At 48.8% G+C, this 17,115-nt stretch overlaps 1 protein-coding gene across 4 annotated transcripts in view; it reads left to right on the forward strand.

Annotated features, from left to right (window-relative positions):
• Window positions 1–8,003: 8,003 nt before the first annotated feature.
• The window catches only part of MXRA7 (matrix remodeling associated 7), a 56,101-nt gene continuing 46,989 nt past the window's right edge, over window positions 8,004–17,115 (forward strand). The window contains exon 1 of one of the 4 annotated variants that reach the window (XM_075903589.1): window positions 8,004–8,886. In XM_075903589.1, the coding sequence (XP_075759704.1) occupies window positions 8,458–8,886 (429 nt within the window). In that variant the 5' untranslated portion in view covers window positions 8,004–8,457. The remainder of the gene's footprint in view (window positions 8,887–17,115) is intronic. The other 3 variants (XM_006136490.4, XM_075903591.1, XM_075903590.1) reach the window with 3 other exon arrangements.

The raw sequence follows: 17,115 nt of genomic DNA on the forward strand, positions 1-17,115 counted from the left end.
CCCTATTTGTCACTTATTTCTTCATCTAGCAGTCTAGGAAACAGACATGTGTAGCAGGTGCTACTGTCCTTTACTGTGCTTTTGCAACATACAGATTAGCTACAGTAGTAGTAACGAGGTGTCAGTCTCACTTGTATCCTAGAATCCCTGCTATTATCTATGCAGGAATTCTCAAACTCCTGGGATTGGGACCCCTCAGGGGTCATGAGATTGTGGCAGGGGTTGCAAGCTGTCAACATCCCCAGCAAACCCTGTTTTGCCTCCAGCATTTATAATGGTATTAAAACCCCTTTTCATATATTTAAAAGGTGGGGGACAGGTTGCACAAATGTTTATCTGGAAGGAGTTAGCAGTACAAAAGTTGGAAGGCCACTGACATATGGTCTCAGTCACAGCCTTGTCTGAATATTAGGCCATGTCTTACAATGCCACTTTACTGGGCTGCATCTTTCTGGCTTGGATGTGGAAAAAACATCCCTCCCCACACCCAAAAGTGTAGGAAGTTAATGTTGTAAAGCACCAGTGTAAATTGGCTCCCAACGTGGAGAGTAGCACTCCTCGTTTAGGTGGTTTACATAGTGTTGGGGAGAACTCTCTCCCTGTGCTGGTGCAATGGCCATACTTCCACTTTAAAGTACTTTTAATGTTTTGAGTGTAGACTTAGCCTAAGTATCCGATGAGGCCAACACATATTTTGGAAGCTTAGGCAGCTAGGGAAAACTACTAGGGAAATGATGGTAGCCAGGAGGGGGACCCCCGTATCTAATATTCATGGTCAGATTGCAATCAGTGGAAAGACTGGGACAAACAGAAGTGACTTGATGGAAACTTGCTTCCTGTGGCATGTATCTCTTGTCACAAGCCATCAATGGTCTTGATCTTGTGAGCTGGAAGATGGGATACCCTCTATCTGGCCAATACAATCACATGCAATGCAGAGAATGACCAGGAAGGTTACATTCAAAGTGCAAATCAGTGTTCTGTCCCTCATCCCTTCTTGTTAAATACTTTTATTTTCTGATTGGTTAATAGCTAGACTTTTTGGAGAACATAGGACTATCATAGCTAGTCACTGGCAGAGACTAGATGGGACTCACCTGTATTTTTAAGCCTTTGTATATCTACATGTGTGATGTATTAGAACAACTTTTAGAACTTATCAAAGGGTTTGTGATATGTTATCAATAGGCTCTTAGGCTAGGAATCTGGTTTCCTTAAGTTAACAAAGCATGTGGCAGTAGTGAGGGAGAGTAAGTCCTGAGGAATCTAAGAAACGTATTTAAAAATACTCTAGAAATTGTGAAAAGAAAAAGATCTGAAGGAGAAATTAATTTGGGGCAATGCCAGACAAGAATATTTGCTCATTTGTGCCTTGGTCCATTCCTTTTAAGATTATGCTCTTCTTGCATTGGATTGAATTGAAAAATAAACTGTTTCTTTTCCCTCTGTGGAGCACTTGTAATGCAGGTGATACACAATTGCTCTCTCTTCCCTTGCCTGCTGGAAAACTGTTTGGAGCTAAACAGTTAACCAGCAGTGATAAATGAATTCCAGGCCCCAGCACATGCCTGTAAGGAGAGTCCACATCTTAACAGAGGTGGAGCCATTGAAATGCTAACATTATTAAATGCTGCAGTTCGGCTTTATGCTGAGCTGTAGAAGTAATTTTACAATGGCTGTCATTCTGCTTTTAATCCCTAGAGTTCCTATGATATGTGCTTTCATATGTTCCCAAATTTAGGCTTTCTCCCTTTGTAATCTGGAAGGAATGCTGTAGCCCTGCTTTATTCTTTAGATTTATTTTATTATTTTTCCTGTGATTGCAATTTATCCTTTGTTTAATGGTTGCAAATGAGCTGGTGGAGCTTGTCAGATGCACTGTAAAGCTGTGATTACCATGTGATAGCATTGATGGACTACCTAGCTCTACCATCTTTCTCCTGTTTGCCTCAATTAGAGGCACCCTTGCCAAAAAAGGTACAAAAAGGTGAAAGTAAGGGGGTGCACAGCTGTGGCAAAAGCCAGCAGGGAGCTATTTAAAGAGCAGGCAGAGACCTGGGTTGTGATAGGTCAGTACCTGTAAGAAATTAAATTCCTTTTGCTCCTGTCCCTGAGTATAATAGGGATGGGCCCTTGTGAGGATGAGTCCAGTGCCCCTCCTCTTCTCCTCCCCCCCCCCCCCCTGCCAAGGAAAGAAATGAATGTATGGCCCTACAGTCTCAGAATAACTCCCAAAGTCCAGACTCAGTGTCCAGTAGTCCTGAAAAGTGCCTTGGGTAGCTGCAGTGTGTGCAGCAGTCATGCCCACAGATGCTCTGTGGCATGTAGCAAAAGTAAATCCATTACACCTGATCTTGATTGACCCAAAAGTGAAAAGTTCATGCTTCATTGCTACCATTCCCCCTGCACAGCAAGGACCCCAAGGGGCCAGCTGATGTCAAAACTGGGCCAGATGCTTTTCTCACTTTCTTTTAAACACTGTGGCTGTGTCTACATTGGCATGATTTTGCGCAAAAGTGGGTGCTTTTGTGCAAAAACTTGCTGCCTGTCTACACTGGCGGGGAGTTCTTGCGCAAGAACACTGATGTTCTAATGTGTGAAATCAGTGCTTCTTGCACAAGAACTATGATGCTCCCGCTCAGGAATAAGCCCTCTTGCGCAACTCTTCTTGCGCAAGAGGCCAGTGTAGACAGGCAGCATGTTTTTGCGGAAGAGTGGCCGCTTTGGCGCAAGATCACGCCAGTGTAGACACAGCCTGGGGGCACATCTACATTGCTGGGCTACAGTTGAATTAAGTTACACAACTTCAGCTATTGCAATTGCATAGCTGAAGTTGAAATAGCTTAATTCGGCTTTTGGTGCTGTCTACACAGCAGGCAGTCAAAGGAAGAACACTCTTCCCTTACTCCTCGTGAAATAACACTGCTGTGTAGACCTAGCCAAAGTGTCTAGACTGATGAACTGCAGTTACCAAACACTCCAGGCCAGATGTGGATAGAGCACAGGTCTGGGTAAAAATGTCATGCTCCTTACTGAGTCTGATGGAAAATGAGGGTTGTCATAGATTTCTCAGTAAACAGATTAAAAACAATGATGTTTCACAGTGACTCTTAATTGCAGCATGCACAATACCTTCGCAACAGTATGCTACAATGGCAGTGTTCCCACACAGTTGCTTAGCAAGGGCCACCTAAAGAGCACTAAATACAATGTGGGTGCCACAGTGGGATTGGGCAAATTCTTGTTACTAAAATAATATAATGCACAATATGCCCTTCCATGCAGGGATTGCATAATGCTTTACAAGATGCCACCCACCTGACACAGCTGCAGTTGTAGACAAGATTTTGGATAAGGGTAAACTGAGGCACATCCGATCAATGTTTTCAATAGACCTTATGAGTTTGGGGTATTCAACATGAGATTCCTGGGGTCTGATTTTCAAAGATGGACTCTAATAACTCCTGCTGAGCTCAACAGGAGCGATAGGTGCTTCATAGCTCAAAGAATTAAGGGTTCCAATTGCCATCTCAAAAATGAAGGCACACAGATTTTGTGGTGGCTTGAGTGTCTTGCCTAAGTTATGCAGTGAGTTGGTGAAGTCAGTGCAGCATTTGCTGTGAGCAGAGACTTACGATATGGTGGTTAAAACAGCAGCAACTGATCTACACTAGTGCCACTGGAGATGCTCTGGTGTGACAGCTGAGGAGGGGAATTTGAAAAGCACCTCGGGTCAGATGTAACCTATGGCCCTTTCTTTGACAATATATGGGGCTAAAACTCTTCTCAGTGCTTGTTACAGAAAACATGATGGGTTCCTTAGTTTGGCCTTCCCCGTGGAGAGAAGATCGGTATATTAGTTTATTTAGAATTGTGCAGCAAATAACTGTCATTCAGGACCCTGTGCTAAAAAACAACTATATTGGAAGGTAATGTCCTTATAGCACGTAGCTGGGACTGCTGTCTAACCTCATCAGAACACAAATGCTAGAACTCTCTCTGCTCAGCCATGAATATTCTCCCTGAGGTGGGGGTGGGGATGCATGTCCACGGCCATTACATCCATAAGCTTGGACCCAAACTATTTTCAACCTCTGAGAGGTTGCTGTGGGGAGGGACTGTGATTGACACCCAGGTCATTTCTCTACTATAAGGGCCACCACTGAAGTGATCCATCTGCTTCAAGGGGACCACATGTGCTGTTATCTGCAAGCGAGGCAACTGATATGGCCCTGGTGGACTGTCGATAGGGTGGCACTGCTCCTTTGAAATGCTGCAGTGGCGTATCAAAGGGGCAGCGCTGTACAGCTGATCTTGGGCTCCATGCAGCGCTGCCCCCGTGAAATGCCGTGGTGGCACTTGGAAGGGGCAGCACATCGTGGAGCCTGGGTCTCCCCACCCCGGTTCTCCCTCTATCTGATAGAGGCAGCAAGGGCTGGGGAACGACTAGTGGAGTATACAATAAGCATTTGCTTATGTTATGGGATAGTCAACTAGTCCTTAACATCCCTAGTTGACAGCCGAGTGTATTGTGTAAAGCCATCCTTCCCCCAGTAGAGGGCAGGATGCTCTTCAAAGATGGCTTACAAATACCCTAGTCATTGTTCTCAAAAGATAGACCTACCCACTGAAAAAGGGCTGTGCCGGTTCACAAGCAGTATTTTAAGAAGGTGGGGAATGTCAATGAGTGGAGCCTTGGGTGACGTATGTTCCTGAGCATTAAACGCATCACGCTTAGTGCTACGTTCCCAGGGCAGTTTACTATTCCCTTCCGTAGAGGTGGTTTACCTGGAGCACTGGGAGAGCTCTCCCAGTATGCCTGTTGTTGCCAAGCTGCCGCTGTAAAGTGCTGTGTCGGCTACATTTTAAACTTTTAAGTGTAAACAAAGCCTTAGTCTGCTGCAGTCACACAAAAGACGGGTATGAATTCTGTTGCTGGCTTGGAATTCCCCCTCTTCTTGGTCTCCAAATACACAGGAACTTCTCCTCCTGGCAGCCCTCCTTTGTGATCTAGGAAGGCAATTCCTTATGGCTGCCTCTAGACTGGCAAGTTTTTCTGCAAAAGCAGCTGCTTTTGTGGAAAAACTTGCCAGCTGACTACACTGGCCGCTTGAATTTCTGCAAAAGCACTGATGATCTCATGTAAGATTGTCAGTGTTCTTGCGGAAATGCTATGCTGCTCCCGTTCGGGCAAAAGCCCTCTTGCGCAAAAGTAAATCTGGCCTTGGGAAGCCCTGAACCTCAGTCCTCCCTGTCCCTTCCCTTTGCCCTATGAGGCTGGGAGTGAGGTGTCTCAGCTGGGGGGCCACATCAGTGAGAGTTGGGGGGTTTTGGAGGAGTTTTTTTGCTTCTCACTTGTGTGGTCCTCACCTGATTTTTCTGTGGGTCAGTGGCCCCCAACCCAAAAAAGGTTCCCCACCCCAGCCATAAACAGAGAAAACGTAACCTTTTGTGTTGGACATAAATTAATATTTTCCTTTATTTAAAATGAAGTTTGATAAACTAACATGAGAAAGTTAAAACACTTAATCTGTTTAAAAATTTAAATTAGGCCTTTCTCCTTAGCACTTGAAAAATGGCTTGGGCATAATTATGTGATTAATGCTGAGTTTCCATTAGCAACTGGTGGTCTGTGGAAAGGTTTGCTTTAAGCTAAAAAGTTTGAGAACTTTTTAGTGGTTAAACCCAGTGGTTAAACTTTTTAGTGGTTAAACCCAGAGACTGGACTCAGGAGAGCTAAGCTCTGTTGCTCTACCACTGTCTCCTTACTGGGTGAGCTCGGACAAATGACATAAGGTGACATTTTTGAAGATTTCCCACTATTACTGGATGCCAAACTTCCAAGACCTCTGGGTGGGTTTTCAGAGATGCAGATCCCAGTGAGGTTAGCTGGAGTTGTAAGTGTACAACATCCCTGAAAATCAGGTTCCTTTTACAGATGGGCACCTGGAAATCGAGGCTCTTATATCAGAGGCTGCTATTGAACTACTTGGGGTTAACCATGCTTTGCCTCAGTTTACACTTCTCTAAAATAGAAACGCTGTTACATGCCTGGCTTGGCTCAGCTCATTTGTAGTGACTGAGATCCTGGGATGCAAGGTGCTAACTGAGGCATGTCCTCTGCCTAGGAATACATAGCCAGAGCCAAAGAGTGGGGTATTTGCATCACAGATGTCAGGCTTTCAGCCAGACATAGCCTAGCTGAGAAGACATACGGAGAGACAGCCTGATTAGCCTCCACCAGCAATACCACATAAGGACAACTAAGATGATGGAGGATTTGTTCCATGGCATACACAAAGCTTTTATTTTCATTGCTTCTATTTAATGAGTCAAAATTTCTGATGCCCATAACCTTACCAGCCTCAGGAGCAGAGACGAGAGATAATAAAATATGTGTTTGGAAGGCTGAGATGCTGCACTGAATCTGTAAAGCCCATGCAGCAGCTGTAAATCATTATTGTTTGGGTTGAGCTGTAGTGCTGCTGTGATAGTCTCCCATGAAACCTAAAGCTTCATAGAGAAGATTAAGTGTTGTGGTTGTTTGTTACTAAGAATACAATTATCCATAGGCTAATGATCTGCTTGATAGGATTACCTAGAACAGCCAGAATGAGTTCCAGTCCATTTTCCCCTCCCTTGGGATTAAATTGGGATAGCAAAAAAGGAAGGACTATTTTACAGTTAATCAATAAACTGCCCACTCACATATGCAACCAGGGAATGTTTGCTGGGGTAGACTTGGGAGCCACATTCCCATGTCTGCTCCCCTAGCGGGCTCCACTGTGGCCACCATCATTAGCACTCCTATAGCACCTTATGTTTTAAAAATGATTTGCAAACCTTAACTGAGCTTTCCACAGGGAGGAATCCTGGAGGGCACAGATTCAAAAGACTTGACAAATCATCCAAAATGTCCCAAGCAATGTTTCTTCATACTCTGTGACCATTCCACAGTATAACTAATCCTCATGTGACAGATGGAGCAATACAAGCGTTTGATTTTCCCTGCTGCTCCTTTTTATCCATGCAAAAGGCAGCCTGGCCCATCCCCCCACACGGGCTTACGGTCACTTCCCAGCACAGAGGGAGGAAGTGGAGGCATTCTGAAGCTCTGGTGTAGTCTTACCTACAGATCCACATTTCCCACAAGCACCAAAACCAGCCCTCCCATTACTGTACAAAGGGGCTACGTCTAGACTGTCATGATTTTCCGGAAATGCTTTTAACGGAAAAGATTTCCGTTAAAAGCATTTTCGGAAAAGAGTGTCTAGATTGGCGATTGGGGCTTTTTTGCGCAAATCAAATCTCAGCTGTCTACACTGTCCCTTTTGCGCAAAAGGGACTTTTGCCCGAATGGGAGCAGCATAGTATTTCTGCAAAAAGCACTGATTTCTTACAGTAGGAAGTCAGTGCTTTTGCGGAAATTCAAGCGGCCAGTGTAGACAGCTGGCAAGTTTTTCCAGAAAAGCGGCTGATTTTCCGGAAAAACTGGCCAGTCTAGACACAGCCAGGGAGAATACCATGTAAATTAGTCACTATAGGCTCAGTGCCACCCTCTCCTTCCCCAGGCTAGGGAAGTTAAAATGCAGGTATTTAACTAATAGAATAGTGTATGGAATTTTTATTGACTACTCGATTAGTAAACAGGCAGCCTGACTCCTACTGCATTTTAAATTGCAGAGCTGCAGCGGGGTTTGGCCCCCGCACACACAGTGCAAGCCAGAACTGGGCAGGGCTGGGCTGCCTGCCCAGCCTGCAGCAGCCCCTGTGCACAGGGGTGCCAGGGGCTATTTGAAACTCTTGTGGGCCGGGTGGTACCATGGAGATGGTGCTGGGGGGAACCAGCTTTTAAAGGGGCTGTGAGAAGTCAATTTGACTACCCAGTAAGTCTCGGTAGGCCACTACTTCTTTACATCCTACAGATGCCTAACACCCCTCCCCCGCCCCCCGATTTAGAGGGGGAGTGCCAGGTGCTCTGCAGACAAGAACAAAGGCGCTGCCCAAACACTACTACCGGCTAAACAAGGCCCATTTAAATTAATAACTTGAGTTCCCAGAACTTTCTAGAAAGCGGCTTTTGGACGCAGCCAGCATCTAGCGGAGCTGCATGTGCGTGTTGTTCCCAGCAAGCCCTGCCCTAGGGGAGCGGAGACCCGGCTTTCAGTGCTGGGGGACGGGCAGAGGCTACCCTGCGGAGACAGAGAAAACCTCGCAGCTTGGCCTTGCTGTGCGGCCGCTGTGGGCAGGGCCCTGGGAGCTGACGCTGCGTGCGGTGCCTGCTGCGAACCCCGCCCCGGCTCTGGCTGAGCAGGGATCTCGCTAGCAGCTGCGGCGGGCGGGCTAACCGGAGCAGGTCAGGGGTGCCCGGGCAGCCGGCGGGGGAGGCGAAGGGGCCAGACGAGCAGCCAGGCCAGGCCCTAGGCAGCCGCGGCTCGGTGTGTGGGGCATCCCGGGATGGATGTGGCCATGGATCTGTACCTGGCGGTGCCGCTGCTCTTCACCGTCGTGGCCGTGATCCTGGCGTCGCTCTTTGTGAGGCTGAGAGCGGCTGGAGGGGACAAAGCTGCCGAGGCAGCCCCGGGGGAAGGGGCCACGGAGGCGGCCGAGCGGGCAGCTGAGGGGGAGGGAGCGGAGAAGGCTGGCGAGGGGCTGACGGCAGAGGGGGCCCCGAGCGGGGGGAAGGAGGGGAGCAGGGTCCCCGTGGAGGAGATCGGGGCTGGCGAGGGGAAGGCGAAGGGAGCCGCGGAGCGCGAAGAGCAGCAGCCCGAGGAGGCGGCGGCAAGGACTGCAGCAGCCGAAACGCAGAGTCCCGCTCCGGAGGCGACCGTGCCCAGCCGGGCTGCCGGGGAGCGGCAGGAGGACGAGGAGGAGGACGAGAGCAAGGTACTGGCGGGAGGGAGGCTCCTCCGCCTTGCGCAACTTTGGGGAGTTGGTTTGGCTCCTGCTGCCGGGGTCGGGTGGGGGCGCTGCGCCCCCCGGCGGGAGTGGTTGCCATTCTGCCCAGGGGTCGCTTTGGCTTCGCGGCTCCCAGCACCCCCCCCCCCCACTGTACACACGTGCCAGCCCCTGCCTGCGGGGGGTGTGGGAGCGAGGGGCTCCCCGCCTGCAAGTTGCGTTGTCCGCGTGGCACCCTCGTGTTGGTCAAAAGCCGCTATCGGTCCACGCATCCCCGTGCCCGGACTGCGGCTACTGCTGCGCGGGCATCGCTCGCACGCTCAGCCAGACCGCTTCGCTTCTCTCCGGGGCCATGCTGCCGCCTCCCCCAGCTCCCAACCTCAGGCCGCTTTAATCTCTCCGCTTCCCACCTCATCTGAGCTAATGCCTGGTGACGGGAGACAAGCTTGTTGCTTCTGAGAGTGTGAGAAAAAAATGCTCCCTCGGTTGCTCCACTGACATTTTGCTGTAGAATGTTAACTCCTCCTCTTCCCCCTATACTGCTTTTCAAAAATAAATGTTGAGAATTTAATGCCAGCCAGATTCATCTTTGCTACAGTCTGTATATATCTGTGCAGTGTGTGCAGCAGGCATGCCCACAGATGCTCTGTGGCATGTAGCAAAAGAAAATCCATCGCACCTGATCTTGATTGATCCAAAAGTGTGGAAAATTCACGCTTCATTGCTACCACTCCCCCTGCACAGCAAGGACCCCAGGGCTGTGTCTGCACTTGTGGCAGAAATATGCAAATGAGGCTGTGTGGAATATCGCTGAGCCTTATTTGCACACTTAATGAGCTACCTTTTTTGCCGAAGAGGCTCTTGCACCTGAAGGAGCTGTCTACACTGCCCCTTCTTGTGCAAGAAAACCCCTCTTGTGCAATGCCGTTATTCCTGAAAATAATTGGCCTAGCGGCATTGCACAAGAGGGGTTTTCTTGCGCAAGAAGGGGCAGTGTAGACAGCTCCTTCTGGTGCAAGCACTTCTGCAAAATTGGCGGAGCATTAGGTATGCAAATGAGGCTTGGCGATATTCCACCTTAGCCTCATTTGCATATTTCTGCCACAAGACGCTGCAAGTGTAGACATAGCTTAGAGGGTCAGTTGATGGTAAACTGGCCTGATGCCTTTTCACTCTCTCTTTTAAACTGGAAGGCTGTGTCTACACTGCACCCCTTTTCCGGAAAAGGGATGCAGATGAGACAAGTCGGAATTGCAAATGAAGCGGGGGATTTAAATATCCCCCGCTTTATTTGTATAAACATGGCTGCTGCTTTTTTCCGGCTCGGGGCTTTGCCGGAGAAAAGCGCCAGTCTAGACGGGATCTTTCGGAAAATAAAGCCTTTTCCGAAAGGTCCCTTATTCCTCTTAAAATCAGGAATAAGGGACCTTTCCGAAAAGGCTTTATTTTCCGAAAGATCCCGTCTAGACTGGCGCTTTTCTCCGGCAAAGACCCGAGCCGGAAAAAAGCGGCAGCCAAGTTTATACAAATGAAGCGGGAGATATTTAAATCTCCCGCTTCATTTGCAATTCCGACTTGTCTCATCTGCATCCCTTTTCCAGAAAAGGGGTGCAGTGTAGACACAGCCGAAGTGTCTCTAGACTGATGAATTGCAGTTACCAAAAGCTTTTTCCCAGGGTGTGCCTGGTGGGGTTTTTTTAAAGCCACCCTGGGGTGCCTTTAAAAAAAGTGTGTGTGTGGAGGCAGGGAGGGATGTCTGTTTAAAACGCACACTCCAGACACGATGTGGATAGAGCACTGGTCTGGGAGCCAGACGTCCCTGATTATGTTGTTGTCAGTTTTGCTTTTAAAATGCTCTGGCCATGCTACAGTAGCCACAACGGAGCCAGCCCTGCTGTGTAGAATTTACAATCCTTGGCTCACTGTGTGATCTTGGCCAAATCACTCTGTTCCTTAAAAATCTCATTTTATAGGTGGGGAAAACGCTTTGTAATGTGCTTTGAGCTCTATGAATGGAAATCTAGATCTGTGGTGTCCAACCAGTTCTGAAGGAGTAGCCACTCGAACTAGCCACACTCAAATGGCCGAATAGGCACATGTGGCTAGCGTGTTGGACACCACGGCTCTAGATAATGAGCCAAGCCTATTAGTATGAAAAGAAGACTGAAGCAGGTACAATAACATGGGCATATGGATGCAGGCCTATACTTTAACCATGTTCTTCCGTAACCTCTTTGCAATGGGGCCTAAGCAGCATCCATGCTAAACTTTACTTGGTTCAGAGGTGCTAAGCTCCCACAACCTCTGAGTTCAGTGGGACCTGTGGATGGGCAGCTCCTCTGAAAATCAAGCTACTCGAGTTTGGTCGTGTAGTTCCTGAGAGCATCTTTATGCCTTATCCCACAGAGAGTTGTCTGTATCATTCGCCTCCAGGTATCATCATCTTTATTTCAGAGGCAAAGTTGGGGAGATACTAACCCTAATGGTAGCCAGCCTGTTTGCCAGGCTTCTGTTGAAAAAACTTACTAGCTAGGTTTTCTCCTCACTCCTCACTCAGCCAGCTACAGGGTCCAGTATGTGTCCCAGCTTTTCTGGCTAGAAACTGGGAGCATCCTGTTGAAACTGCTGACTTTATAGATGGTTCCCATCAGCATCCTTGGCTTCCTTCCAGGCTTAGTGCTGTGGTGGCATGACCACTCTTGTTTTGGAGGGCTCCTTGTTCTCTCTCATGTAGCGTTTCTGGAGCCTGGATCGCTCTCTTGTGAATATAATATACAGTATATACACATCCTAACCTCCACAATTCCTATATCGGAGCTTCACTAAGCAAAGCCATTGGGATCCGTTGAACAAACACAGCTGTGTTGGGGTTGGATGCTCAGGCTCACACCAGTAACTGGGTGGGTGATTGTTACCATGCACCTTGGCTTGCATCCTCCCCCGTCTTGCTCATAGTTCACTCCAGAAGCTGGCTGGGGTCAGGCAGCAGGCGGGGAAGCTAGCCAGGAGTTTCCCAGATTGAATGACAAGAGGAGCCTGCCAGCTTTCCTCACAAGAAGAGCGATTACAGTCTGCAGCCCTTTATTGATCAGCGAGAGGGTCTGGGCAATGAGATGATCCACACTGAAGAGGTCTCACCCAGCTGATCTCCTTGCTCAGTTGTCTAGTCTCCACTAGCTTGCTAGCAGTCACGTTTTTGGCCCCATCTTAAAATTAAGTGTGTGTTCTTCAAAACTTGCCCGATCTCTTCAGCACCTTATGTTGTTGAAGGATAGGAGACCACAAGGTGTCAGAGCTGTTTCCTTGGAAAGAAGGGTGTATGTGTCAGGTATAAGACACACTATAAAGCATGGGGTGTATGTGGGTGGACTAAGGCAGTGGTTCTCAACCTGTCTTCTTTAGTGGACCCTTACAAATTTTGGTCCACAGACCACAATATGAGAACCACTGGACTGGGGTATGGTGATGTATAAACCAGTAATGTCTCATGCAGGGACAGAGAGAGGCCTGCAGGGGAAAAGATGCATGTGCAGTGGAGAGGTGGAGAGTCAGGAATGGAGCGAAGGCTCCTGCCACACTTGGGTTGAGCTCATGGGAAGGCATAGAGCAGGCTGATGGGGAGGGGAAGGAGAGCACAAGATGGGCCATGAAGCAGGCAGAAAGCAATGGAGGGCTGGATCCTGAAGTGATTTAGGGAGGTGGCTGTTAAGAGTAGTGACATGCTGCAGGCCTGGGGGTAGGCGTGCAGCTTTCTGTGTTGCTTGAAGGCTGCTGCACTTGGCTTCCCAAAAGAACCCACCTTGATGACTGATCTGCCAGAGGAGCACAGCTGGGGTACAGCTGGGCCACTGACTCCACTGGGCACTTAACCAGGGCATAGATTCCCAGCAGCGCTTCCTTTGACAAAATGGAGTTGGGGGAAAGTGCCTTGGGCCACTGGGAACACACCCCAGACCAGCCCCCACTACCCTCAAGAGCAAAGCCCAGTTCTGTGGCCAGCAAATTCCCAAGCACTCCTGAGCTGGGCCTCCTTCCTTCCATCACCCTCTGGCCTCTCCCACAGGATCCCAATGTGAGTTAAAATAGCCCCTTTCTGCCATGCAACATGCTCCTTTTTCCCCTGGGAAGCATGCATTCATTGAGGTCCTGCTCCAAAAAGTCTCTCTGCCTGTGGACAGGGATGGCAGATGGGTGGGGCACATTTTTCTGCATGGATTTGAGGGGTGGGGGTGGGGTGGGAGAGATCTAGCTTGTCCTGGGATTCAGAGGCTCTGAGCAGGCCAGTTTGTTTTGTTTTACATCAAGGTTGCTAGCTAAACAATCTGATTCAGGACAGTAGTGCCAGGGAAAATGTGCTAAACCGAAGGGAGGGGGGAAGAGTGTGTGTCTGTCTGTGGGTTGGGAAGGTGTGATTTGGACTTGATCAAAACAGCTAATGCCCCGTCTCCATACATCTTGGCAGCGGCTCACCGAGACACAGAGGCATCTTTCTCTGTTTATTGTAAAAAAGGGTCTCTGTCTTAGGGGAAGGTATTAGCTCTCCCTATGCCCCCTTTCTCAGATAAATGTTGATAACATGCTGCATACCCCAAGTTTGGGCTGTGTGTGACTGCCAGTGACTGGCTTCATGCTGATTCTCCCCTCAGCAGGCTGTCTGTGGCCTGAGAGTTCTCGCTGTCCCCCAGCTGCTAGCCTTCCTGTACCCCTAGAGAGGAGCGCCTGAGAGACAAGGTGCAAGTGACGGGGAAGACAGCTCTCCCTCGTGTGTTGTATGGGAGTTGCTGTAACAATTGCCAAGGTGTTTGGGGCAACACTGAGCAGTCATGTGCCCAGTAAGTTTTGTGTAGCCCAAAGGCTTTTAGTAGACACAGAAGGTGGCCCAGCCCTGGGGAGGGGGATTAGAGAGGTAGAATGGAGGTGAGCTAAGCTGGTGCTATCTGGGCAGCTCTGAAGTTAGACTCTGGGGTGTAGAGCTGTTTCAGCAAGGGAAGGGTCTAGATTCATATCGAACACTCTGGTTGCTGGGGCAGCAGGAGTCTTATGGACAACTTCTGTCGCTGGTAGAAATGTGCCCTATCCAATGGGTCCAGTCTGGAAAACTGCAAATGACTCAGCACACAAGATTCCCTGACGTTGTCTGGACTGGCTGTTCCATAGCAATGGCAGGGGTTTGTATGCAGGCTGAGAACATTATAAATGAATCAGCACGGCAGAGTAGGGATGGGGTGTTCTGCAGTGCTCGTGTCGGTTTCTTTCTCCAGTCTTGCCTTGGAGTGGTCCAATTTCAACGCAGCCATTAACCAATCAGCCAGAATGTTAAGGGAGAAACATGCATTCTGAGCAAGCAGCACTGGTGTGTTCTTTCGTGCTGGGTGGCTGGGTCATGAATTCTGCTGTCTCCAATGATTTTCTTCCCCTAACATATGCTTATGGCATGCAATCTTTCCCTTAGCACTGCCGGCCAGCAGTGCCTCTAACGTCCTCTGCTCCTCTTCCTCAACTCTACCAGACAGCTGCTGTCAGATGTGGTGATGGGGTAGCCATGTTGTCTCAGAATAACAGACACACAATGTGGGTGCGGTTGTATATCTTTTACCGGAAGAAGCTGGTCCGATAAGAGAGGTTACCTCACCCACTTTCTAACTCTTCCAAGTCTGTTACTCTTCAGTGGACTAAGATGATGTGCGGTCCCCAGGCTAGAACTATGAACTGGGCACCAGGACTCTTGGGTTCTGTGCTGGCCGCTGCTGCTTACTGTGTGAACTTGTGGAAGTGCCTCAGGCATTCCATGCTGGCTTCCCCCTTTGGAGATACCTCATGGGGTGCTGTGGGGCTTTGCTAATGTCTGTAAAGTGCCTTGATACCATGGCACAGTATGATAAAGAGATCCCATCCTCCGAGACTACCTGGCTTATAAAACTTGTTTTAATCTATGTAGACTAGTAGGATGGAATGCAGCGACCCCTCTGCTACAGGGTAGAGGGTGAATATACAGCACCTACTGTCCAACCTCTGCTCTTGCTGGCCCTGGCTGACGGGTGAGTCATTGCAGGGCCAGGTGGCCAGAGGAGCTTGTGTCTAAGTGCCTTACCGGCAGGTTCAGAAACAGTTCAAGCTTCCCAGCTGCTTGTCATGCTGCAAAGCCTTGACCTGGGAGATCTAGCACCTGGCCAATAACTGAAATCGATCAGACAAGAGGGGAGATGCCTCCGAGCAAAGACTAGGAGTACGTCTACACTGCAACAATATTTCAAAATAACAAGTGCTGTCCAGAATAACTTAGTCCACATCTACACAGCAGGCAGTTATTTTGAAATTGTGTCAAAATACTATCAAGCTAGCGGACTTCTTACTCCAACTCGTGTAACCCTCGTTGTACGAGGAGTAAGGAAGTTGGAGGAAGAGTGCTCCATTTCGAAATAAGTGCTGTGTAGACTCTCCCTATTCTGAAATAAGCTACGCAACCAATGTAGCTCAAGTTGCCTACCTTATTTCGAGTTAAGCCCTCTAGTGTAGACACACCCTAGATGAGGCAAGATCTCACTCTTCCTCTTCACCCAAGTGCTCCTTACAGAGCAGACACCATCTTGGTTAGCACTGGCAGAAAGGAACAAACATTTAAAAGCCATCAGGGCTCTACAGGGTGTTTTCCACCTGTAGATCTCAGGGTATGTCTACACTACCACCCTAGTTCGAACTAGGGTGGTTAATGTAGGCAACCGAAGTTGCAAATGAAGCCTGGGATTTAAATATCCCGTGGAGGTGTACCGGTAGTTCGGATTAGAGAGCCTAATCCGAACTACCTACTCCATGCCGCGTGTAGCCGCGGGCACGGAGTCCGAACTACTGGGGCTTTAAAAATGGCAACGCCCGGCAAGATGCAAATGAAGCCCGGGATATTTAAATCCCGGGCTTCATTTGCAACTTCGGTTGCCTACATTAACCACCCTAGTTCGAACTAGTGTGGTAGTGTAGACATACCCTGAGAGTGCTTTGGGAAGAAGGCAGGAGAGGTATTCCTATCTTGCAGACAGATGGGTAGGAGGTTCAGCCACTAGCTCAGAAACAGATCTGGGAGCAGAACCCCTGCCATCTAGTCCAGTGCCCTTGCTACTAGACCCCATTTGCACATGAGAATCTCCCTCTCCTGATGGCTTGAAGTTTGTTACAGAGGAGTTTATCTGGGTGTTGTTTTGAAAGTGAGCTCAGAGTCTGTTTCACACATGCACACTCTCTGCTGTTGCCTTCTACGGGTGCTCCAGATGTGGGTGTGAAAACATCCATGCTTTGGCACAGTTTCCCTGGACAGGTCCTAACCAGAGCTGCTGAGGCCCACACTGAGTGAACAAAAAGGATCAGTTCCTTGCCAGCTGGGCAGAGAACTGCTCCAAGTGGTTTTATCGTATTAGTTGCCACAGTCCACTTTGCTGGCAGGATCCTGACAGGTGGGGCATATAAGAGATGGGGGAGCAAACTGTTCTAAAGGGGATTCCAACAAACAGCCCATCCTGTGAGGTGCTGAACACCCTCGACGCCTACTGAGGTCAGTGGCAATGTGCAGCACTCAGTACCTTGCAGGATTTGGCCCTGGTGAATAAAAAGCTCAGCACTTCCCAGCACCTTTTGTGGAAGGATCTCAAAGCATGTAATGAGCATATTCCTTTTTGCAGCCACCCTAGGAAATGGGTAAAGACTCATACAAAGATTCACAGATGGGGTGACGCGACTTGTCCAAGCTCACCAGGCAAGTGGCAGAATCAGGGAAGAGAACCCAGGAGTCCTGACTTCTTCCCCCTTCCTTTGATAAAATGGCTCATACCAAAGACTAGTACTTTATTTTGATTGGCCTATGATCGTCTGCTCTTGATAACTGCCCCCAGTCATGCTGTCAGCTTGACTAACACAAGATGAGTTTATATTATGCATCATCTAATGCTTTAGCCACTAGGGAATGTTCCTCCCCCGCAGTCTGTCTAAGGAAAGCCTCAGGGCCATTGTGCGAGGCCAGAGAGAAACATTACAAAAATCTGGTCAGCCCGGAGAAAACGCCCTTCGCAGTTTTCCCGTGTGAGTGGCCCTGGTGACAAAATACCAACATAGAGAAGGGGCATGAGTCAGGGAGACAAGACACCGATCCTGGCAGAACAGTCTCTTGAAGAGATTTCCATGAAGCAGCAAAGAGGCTGTTGGAAAGTCTCAGGATAGCAGGCAGTTGCA

This window comes from Pelodiscus sinensis, chromosome 20 (genome assembly GCF_049634645.1).
Source record: "Pelodiscus sinensis isolate JC-2024 chromosome 20, ASM4963464v1, whole genome shotgun sequence".
Taxonomy (NCBI): Eukaryota; Metazoa; Chordata; order Testudines; family Trionychidae; genus Pelodiscus; species Pelodiscus sinensis.